A 9513-nucleotide genomic window follows, 5' to 3' on the forward strand; every position below is an offset into this window, starting at 1 on the left:
CAAATGTTGAAATTCCTGCACAGTGAATTCAGTCAGGAATGTGAATCCTCGTGTCAGCTGCTCCGAGCGATCTGTGAACTGTAAACACAGAAAAAGCTAATTGTCTGAACGAGCCGAATTTTAACCAAAAATCAGTGTTGAAACTGCTCAGATTTCAAAAAGCACTGCATATTTTATGTCCCATTTTGCAGGAATGGGCACTCTGCCGGCCCATTCAGTAAAGATGGGCACAATCCCAATCCTTTTGCCCAACCATGGACACTTATTTGATTCTTAAGTCTACATATACATATATATATATATATATATATATATATATATATATATATATATATATATATATATGGCACAGTTGCTTTAGCAAATTGCATACAGATATCGAAGGTGACCGAGTTGCCTCAAAAGGGCCCTATGTAATCCTATTTACATATTCATCCAAAGTCATATGAAAAGCACTCACCCAGAAACGAGATGGCACAGAAGACTAAGGAATCAAAGGACTGAAAGGACTGATTATAAATAACTGCTTGTTATCCAAGCAGATCAGATCCCCTTCTGTATGATCCGGGTGCTGTTTACCTGCTGCTGTCCTGAGTGGTTGGGGAGCGAAAGAGGGGGAAGCTGAGCAACGCACGTCGGCCCTGTAGTTCCGAGGGGAACCGAACTCTCAACAGTCTTTAAATATTAAACCCGGAGAGATGGGGTTTCACCAGCCGCCGGCCTAAACCCCGCTGAGTGTGCTGGTAAAGAGACGCAGTCCTCAGGTTTCCCATGTGTAAGATAGAGATTGTAATGGGATGCTCACCACCCCGCGCACGAACATATACCACACACATACACAATACAAGCACACACATGCAAACCACACATACACACACAGGTATATGCACCCACACGTATTGTTGGAGTTCCTCCACATGCCACTCTAATGAAGAACTGTGAGGGGTCACTGACATTTACATGTGGGCTATTCTGACCCTGCACGTCTGAGGCGGGGAAGGTGTGTGTGTGTGTGTGTGGGGGGGGAGGCTGAAACAGGTCACCTTGATCTAGCTGGACAGGTTGTCGTGAGGGTATCTGACAACATAACAGACAAAAGAACAACACGGCCCTCGATGCTCTGGCACGCACAACTATGTAGCACTGCTGCAATAACAGCAGATCTTTAGGAGATGCTGTTGTAAAAAATTTACTTTTTTTATTTACTTTTATTTATGCATCCATTCATTCATGTATGCTATTGAGGAATGTTTAAGCCACCTGATCCGGAGTACTACAAAAGCCAAGCCAACCCTCAGCGTAGAGAGACGGTGTCTTGCAGCTGTGCAGATGTCTCACCTTGGACATGAGACAGCAACTGGTGTTGTTGTAAAGAAATAAAAGAGGAGCTGCTGAAAATACACAGAGATGAGCAGTTGTGTTGAACCATGTCCGTCATACCGCCTCGACTGTCAATCTCAGCTCCTGCTATCTTCTGCTGTGGCAAGCTGCCATCGGGTGGAGTCAGGCGAGGTCTCGGTGTACCACGCCTACGGGAAATCTCATTACCTCACGTCTAGGAATTCGTCTGGACCTTCTCCAGCACCCGGTGGGGTGGTGTGTGTGAAGCATCCTGCGCTCGCAGGCGCACAAGAAGGATACGTGACAATGGCTTATAAAGCGATAAGACGCACTACATATTGTAGCGAATTCGGGGGACAACGCAACCACAGGAACTGCCGGGGCCGGGACGCGACCCCGTATCGCCCGCACCGCACCGCAGGAGGCATCGCTAACCGCTAGACTAAAGGGTCAGACCCGTCAGCCAGCGGCCAGCGTGTCTTCTTATCCATGCACGTCGCACTATCTACAGCACGTGCAGGAGGACACAGACCCTGCGCGCGACCCGCGCTCCTCTACCGCTTGAGCTCCGGTTTTTGCCGGATTACGTTTAATTGGCCCGCGGGTAAACACGTGGTTCGATCCGGCTCATCCCCTCCTGCACGTTATCGAATGTTAGACGATGGCTGTTAATCGTCGTCATCCCTCCGCGCAAGGTTTACGGGAGGTGACGGGGCCGGGAACGGGTCCACAAGCGCGTTATTTGCTGCGCCAATCCCAAACGTGCAAAACGTGGCCAATGCGTGTGCGCGCGCCCAAGTTTTTTTTTATTTTCTCTTGCGGACGGCGTCTCTCTCCAATAGCGGTTGTGGAAGAAAAACACACAAAAAAAAAAAAACCAAACAACTGGGCTGCACCCTGTAACTAGGTGGGGTTTATCACCCGTATATATATAGCCGCGATGCGGCCGCAGCCCCGCCCCGCGGACTTCAGCAAGGAAACTTCCAGCAGCACCTTCGTTACACGGTGAGCCCCCTTCCCGAAACACAAATTCACACACTTCCACAATGGCTTTGTTGTTTTCGCTCGCTGCTGGTTTCTTCCCCCCCCCCCCTTCATAGTTTTGAGAACTTGCTGCAGAAGTTGAGACTGGCTCCTTACCGAGAGACTGATGCCACCTCAGTGGGTGTGGTCGGAACAATGGCGAGGACTCTTTCAGTTGCAAATCGGATGCCGAGTGGCGAACAAATGTACAACCCACCAGGATACAAGAGCTAAAAACTATGAATAATGGGGGGGGGGGGGAGAAAGCATGGCAAGTAGTTGTCCGTGAGTGTAGGTATGGCCAGGCAGTCTCCACGTCCGCCCTTAAGAAACCACACCTTCTTTAAACATACAGCGAATATATAGGTTAATATATAGGTTAATATAGCTGACAGGTAGGTCTCTGTTTTTCTCTGGCGATGTTTTTTTGTGTGGTGAATTTCAAGGTGTCAGATCATAAAAAATCATACTCATTAAAGCACGTCTATGTTTTTTTTTTATTTGTGCAATGTCTGTGGACTGTGATGACGTCACTGGAAACACAGTTTATTCTATTCAGCTGAAAGCTGCAGTTGAACTATTAGTTTGATTTCCTTTTGAAATCCCTCTTTCTTCAGTGCGGTCTCTCCATCTATGAAGCTGCACTGTGTTCTGTTCCTTCTGTTCCTTTATAGCCCCTGTTGCAGAACACTAGTCGTCTCAACTTTTCCATTCTAGTCTATTCTAGTCTCTTCTACTCTAACAATGTTCTCTCCCCCCGCAGAGTCCAGCAGCCCCACCATGTCTTTCATCCAGGCCTTCCTGCAGCAGACCGTCTATCTGGGCCTGCCTGATGACTCAGTACGTATTGCTGTGGTTCTGTCCCGGTTGCTAAGGCCAGCCACTTAGATTTGCCTTCTTTCTTTTTTTTTCTTCCCTCCCTGGTATGCTGGGATGGAAAAATTTACCAGGCTCGGCTCAGGGGGAGGGAGAGACTGATAGTACAGAGTGAGTAAGAAAACGACTGAGTGGGAGGTTCGAGGTGCGGAAATTGAAAAGGGGTCGATAAAAGGACGGCACAAAGAGATTAACCGAAAGTTGACGGTAAAAGGGAAGTTGAATGACAAGAGTTTAAACACACAGAGAAACTGAGAGAATGATGACCACGTCAAGTCTTGTGAGTTCATGACTCACGGGAGCAGGAATTTGAGCCCCTCCCTCCATAAACTCGGCAAATGGAACAAAATTTCACTTCTCTCTTCACCCGGTTTCCTTTCCTGAGGTTTGGTTAAAGTGAACGGTGAATTTTTGTACGGTGTTATTTTGCGTGATCTTGCCCTACACGTCCCTTGTGCAGCTGCTCTGTATCTAATTGCCTGCTGTAGTTTTTAATCCATCTGAAGTTGTTTGATTGATAAATGGGAATACACTGTGTTGTGTGTCTCAGGCATCACTCAATGAGGGAACAGTAACCCCTGCCCCCAATTTTAGTCCCAGCGGTGATGCCGGAATCTTGGATAAGGCCATCAAGACCAAAGGTGAGGACACACAATCTCGAGAGAATGTTGGCGTGTGCAGACATGCCTTGGCTTCTTAGGCCATGTTTGGCAATGTTTCTTAGGTCTTTTGTCAGTGAAATTCTGCCATTTACTCTAAAAACACTAATGCCATCTGCTGGCTCATTCAGATCATTACCAGTAATAACAGTAGATCTGTGACTATCCCAACTTTTTTTTTTCTGTCGCAGAGATACAGAATAATAGAGGACAGATGAATGTTCATCCCTGTAAATCTCTTCATCTCGTGTAATTGATACTGTAGGTGTGGATGAAAACACCATCATTGACGTGCTGGTCAAGAGGAGCAATGAGCAGAGACAGCAGATCAAAGAGGCCTATCACAAGGCCAGCGGAAAGGTGATAAGAAGGAGGTCGCTTTAGGACAATTATCTGTGATGCAGTGTGAAACCAAGTGGACAAATATTTGATTTGATCAACGAAAGTAAAGACAGACACATGCTGAATAGATGAACGATTGTTCTTTGCAGCCTCTGGAGTCCGCGCTAAAGTCTGCCCTGAAGGGAGAACTGGAGGACGTGGTGTTGGCTCTGCTAAAAACACCGGCTCAGTATGATGCCCAACAGTTAAAGCTGGCCATGAAGGTACACGCATACGTTCACTTTAGGAAACACCACACACCTTGAAACGAGTCAAAAATCAATTATTTGATATTGCCATCCTCGATTTTAGCTAAGCAGTCAAGTTTTTTCTATTCCTCATAATTATATTAGAGCTCTTCTAAAAGGATGACAATTTCTTTTGTTCTACTTACAATCAGTCAATGAACAATATGTTATTTCATTGGCTTATTGGCTTATCTTTTTGTGTTGCTTTTTCTGTATATTTGACTTTCTCTGTCTTTGTGTGTGTTTCTCTCTGTTTCAGGGCCTGGGTACAGATGAGGACACCCTGATCGAGATTCTGGCTTCTCGCACTAACAGGGAGATCCTCGCAATAAAGAAAGCCTACAAGGAAGGTCTGTGACAACAAACTTAAGTTCAACATAGCTAGACTTTAAAAAACAGCAAATAATATCTTGCTTAATTCACTCACATGAAACACAGGAAATAGTTCATCAAAAGCACAAAAGGTTACAGATTGTGATGGCAGAATTCTGGTTTCATGCTGCGAGGATATTTTGGACTTGCCAATTTCATCGTTGTGATCTCTATGTCCAGAAAACAAGAAGGAGCTGGAAGACGACATCAAATCTGACACAAGTGGAGACTTCAGGAATGCTCTTCATGCACTCTGCAAGGTACAAGACTAATCATGCCTACTGTCTTGCATCATATGTTTAGGGCAGAAAGGTTTCTGACAGGATTTTTTCAGCCACAGCACAGGGAGATGTTCACATTCAGCCTCTTGTGGTACAAAACTACATTGGCTCACACTGATCGCTGAAAATAAGCACAATCCTTCCCCATGTGAATACACACACAGATGCAAAGATAGAGTATGAGACACCAAAACTAACCTATTGGTCTGTTGTGTAAAGCTATTTTGATCTTTTACGGCCTATATTCATATCAGCCGCTACGTTAAATACATCTAGATGGGTTGCTGATGTGGTTTCTGGGTACATGGTTTAGACTATACTTTATTTGAATCTTAAGAATATGAGTGGGCAAAAGCTTTCTTTAATCAAGTGACAAAAAAAGAAAACTGACACTTGGGTGTGATAAAGATTTGTCTTGTTTTCATGTAGTCTTATGAGTCCATTAGTCTGTCTTTTTCTTTCGGATCATGTCAGTAATTATTACAAGTATATGCTGCACTTTAGCTATCACTAGACTTTCTTTTACCTGGCAATTTCTTCCATATATTTTTTACTTGGAAATTTTCCCACAGTGTTTTTTTTTAGGCACATCCCTTTGTCCCAGAGTCCCTTCTGTTTAATTGTTGTTGGACCTCATTCCCAAGAAGGCTCTGAGTAATTATTATTTCATAATCAATTCTGGCTAATGCTGCTCTGTTTGGTTAAAGGCCCCCAAATATGTTTTAGCACTGCAGAATGGGTTTCACTAAGGCGTAGCAGCCTAAATGAAATATGACCAGCTTTGGTTGTCCCAACTCCAATCCACCCTCTTCCTTGTGGCTTTTCTGTCGTAGGGTGTGGCTAGCATAAATGACATTCCATAAATAATCATATTTAAGGTTGATATTTGTTATCATGATGAAATTGAGAACTAATGGGGGGGGGGGGGGGGCGGGTGTCCGTCCGGGTAGCATAGTGGTCTATTCCGCTGCCTACCAACACGGGGTTCTCTGGTTCGAATCCCCGTGTTACCTCCGGCTTGGTCAGGCATCCCTACAGACAATATTGGCTGTGTCTGCGGGCGGGAAGCCAGATGTGTGCATGTGTCCTGGTCGCTGCACTAGCGCCTCCTCTGGTTGGTCGGGGCACCTGTTCGGGGAAGGGGGACTGGGGGGAATAGCGTGGTTCTCCCACGCACTACGTCCTCCTGGCAAAACTCACTGTCAGGTGAAAAGAAGCGGCTGGCGGCTCCACATGTATCAGAGGAGGCATGTGGTAGTCTGCAGCCCTCCCCGGATTGGCAGAGGGGGTGGAGCAGCGAACTGGGACGGCTCGGAAGAATGGGGTGATTGGCCGGTGCAATTGGGGAGAAAAAGGGGGGAAAATAATAATAAAATTGAGAATGAATATGCTGTCGGGATGCTGGACTGGGACTGCTTTGTTTTTGCATCTCACAGGCCGGCAGGACAGACGGAGTGAATGATGAACTTGCAGACAGCGATGCCAGGGCTCTGTATGAGGCAGGAGAGCAGAGGAAGGGGACAGATAGCTCCGTCTTCATAGACATCCTCACTACCAGGAGCGCCCCTCATCTCCGCAAAGGTCAGCTGAACTTTTGTTTCATATTCTGAAGACTTGTTTGACGCCATTTATGCCTCGAATAAGAAAATGGGAGAGAATAGCCAAATGCAGTCTGAGGTGTTGTCAAAAAGTCAAATACCTCTATAAGGCACTACAGAGAGAGATGGAAAAATTATGAAAAAAGCTTAAAGGCATTAAATGACTAGAATAAGTTGATAAATTAATCGGCTGCTGCTTGGCAGTTCATGGAGTATTATTTTGGATTAGATTAAAAAACAAAACTGAAGTCTTCATTGCGATGTGGGATGTGAGTTGAAGCCCTGATGATCCAATGAGCACTCGCTCAAGGCATTTCCCATCATTCTTTAAGTTGTGCGGTGAGTTGAAAGTGAACCAAGCTCAAACAAACTGCTTTCCCTCGAGACTTCTTCAGTTCATGCAGCCGTGTTTCTGCAGCAAGCCTGACGATTTTTCTAGCCATCATGTAGTGAGATCAGCAAGGCCACTTGTATGAACTTGCTCATCTAAAACTCCTGAATTCTGTCTGCCTGCCTTTTTGTCTAAAGCTTCTGTTCATACACTTCCTCCATCTCTTCAGTGTTTGAGCGGTACTCCAAGTACAGTAAAGTTGATGTGTCCAAAGCCATCGACCTGGAGATGAAGGGCGATATAGAAAGCTGTCTCACTGCAATAGGTAAAAGCAAATTTTCCTTCTCTACCTTCATAATTTACTTGGACATATACTCTTTGATTTATTCAGGCATTGGTGTAAGATAATAACAATTTTTCTTCCATGCAGTGAAATGTATGGGGAGCAGACCCGCATTCTTTGCTGAGAAGCTCCACCTTGCCATGAAGGTACAGTGAACGTACTCTGCAGAGCTCAGTTTGAAAAAGGTATTGGTGGCGACAGTGCATGTAACACCAGTCCATTTGCTATCCTCCAGGGAAAAGGAACCCGTACTAAAATTCTGACCCGTGTCATGGTAAGCCGTTCTGAGGTGGACATGAAACGGATCAAACAGGAGTACAAAAAGAAGTACGGCAAAACACTCACCCAGGACATTCTGGTAAGCAAACATTTATTAAATTACAATGAAAAAAAATTGTTAACATGAAAATTTCTCTCTTTTCTGGGCAGCATGGTTGCCCAGTGGTTAGCGCTGTTGCCTCATAGCAAGGAGATCCTGGGTTCAAACTCCGAGGTTGTCTAACCTTGGGGGGTCATCCCAGGTTGTCTTCTGTGTGGAGTTTGCATGTTCTCCCCGTGTCTGCGGTGGGTTTCGTCTGGGTGCTCCGGTTTCTCCCACCATCAGAAAGACATGTATGTTAGGGTTAATACTCCTGTCTGTGCCCCTGACCGAGGTATGGCGAGACTAACTAGAGTTGGTCCCCGGGTGCTGCATGGTGGCCGCCCACTGCTTCTAGCTACACAGCTAGGATGGGTTAAATGCAGAGTGTAATTTCCCTACGGGGATTAATAAAGTATATCATATTGTAAAAACTATCGGGGTCCATAGAATGATAAATGCTTGAGGCGAGAGAATAGTAAAGGTTCTCACACTGTTTTGTCTACCCTACAGGACGACACCAAAGGAGACTACGAGAAAATCCTCCTTGCCTTGTGTGGTGGTGAGAACTAAAACACAATTCAGGATCCTGGTTCACACAACTGAAGATGTGTTGCTTTGCACACCTGTGGAGAATTTTCTTTAATCTCTTCAGGCATAGGCCTTGATGCCCTGTGCTCATATGGACAACTGTCATAACAAGTCACTCTTTATTATTGTCCCAACATTAAACACCTGAAAATAGCAATGTGTAAAGATAAACCAGGAAAATGTTAATGTTTCACCAGCCCTTCTCATTCCAAACAAGTTATACCCTGTTACACACAATACTCTATCTGTGCAAAAAGCTAAGAGCAGTTTGGCTGTAGACCCATGTTCTGAAGTATTAGCCATCAGCACCTTTCATACCTAACCTGCACTCACGTTAAGGGGTTGGTCTTTGAAAAGTACCCTGGATCAGTGCTTGTGATCACAGGGCAGTTCTGGTGCAATAAGTTGATACTAGACCCTATATGAGCTCATATGTGTCAAATATATCCAGCAGCAGTAGTACTTTCAAAAGGTGTTGGAGATTCTGCAAATAAAAGCTTTTTCTATGTAGGCCTACCTGAGTGGTTTGCTGTTTTAACCATATTACACATGCACATTGCACATGTTAATCTGGTCTACAGAACTCTGAAATATGAAATCAAAGATGGAGATTTAAAAGCCCTTATGATAAAAAAAAATCCTATGGTGAAGTGTTTGCATTCCTCACATTCTGGAGGAATGACCTCTCTGAGCTAGCCTGGCAGAGCTCTGAAACTGCCCCCAGCAGCAGTTGAAGGAAAGGGCTTGGGGGGAAAAACAAGGTTGTTCTGCTTGATTTGAATCCACCGTGATCTTGACATACAGTGATGTGGAAAAAGTATTTGTCCCCTTGCTGATTTCCTATATTTTTGCATTTTCATCACACTCAGTGGTTTCAGCTTCATACAAAATGTAGTATAAAAAAGAGAACCCGAGTAAACATAAAATACAGTTTAAGCAATCGTTTCATTTATTGAAGGAAAAAAAGTTATCCATTACCCATGTGAAAACTCCCCTGAACAGAACTGGTTGTGCCACCTTTTGCAGCAACATCTGCAACCAAACACTTATTATAGCTGGAAATCAGTGTTTCACATCACTGTAGATGAGTTTTTGGCCCACCCTTCTTTTC

General features: G+C 44.8%; 1 protein-coding gene across 1 annotated transcript; it reads left to right on the forward strand.

The window, feature by feature from the left end:
* The first annotated feature begins 2270 nt into the window (after nucleotides 1-2270).
* On the forward strand, nucleotides 2271-8918 carry anxa1a (annexin A1a). The gene is made up of 12 exons (XM_056289988.1): nucleotides 2271-2346; nucleotides 3128-3204; nucleotides 3791-3881; nucleotides 4165-4259; nucleotides 4391-4504; nucleotides 4788-4878; nucleotides 5081-5160; nucleotides 6618-6762; nucleotides 7340-7435; nucleotides 7541-7599; nucleotides 7689-7811; nucleotides 8325-8918. The coding sequence occupies exons 2-12, from the start codon at nucleotides 3145-3147 to the stop codon at nucleotides 8382-8384; spliced, it is 1014 nt and encodes a 337-aa protein (XP_056145963.1). The 5' UTR covers nucleotides 2271-2346; nucleotides 3128-3144; the 3' UTR covers nucleotides 8385-8918.
* The last annotated feature ends 595 nt before the right edge of the window (nucleotides 8919-9513 follow it).

Source organism: Lampris incognitus, chromosome 1 (assembly GCF_029633865.1).
Source record: "Lampris incognitus isolate fLamInc1 chromosome 1, fLamInc1.hap2, whole genome shotgun sequence".
NCBI classification, from domain to species: domain Eukaryota; kingdom Metazoa; phylum Chordata; class Actinopteri; order Lampriformes; family Lampridae; genus Lampris; species Lampris incognitus.

Coding starts and splice junctions, on each gene's coding strand:
- anxa1a (XM_056289988.1), top strand. CDS start 3,145: ATGTCTTTCATCCAGGCCTTCCTGCAGCAGACCGTCTATCTGGGCCTG. Junction 4,260..4,390: donor ATCACAAGGCCAGCGGAAAG/GTGATAAGAAGG, acceptor TGTTCTTTGCAG/CCTCTGGAGTCCGCGCTAAA. Junction 7,436..7,540: donor AAGCTGTCTCACTGCAATAG/GTAAAAGCAAAT, acceptor TCTTCCATGCAG/TGAAATGTATGGGGAGCAGA.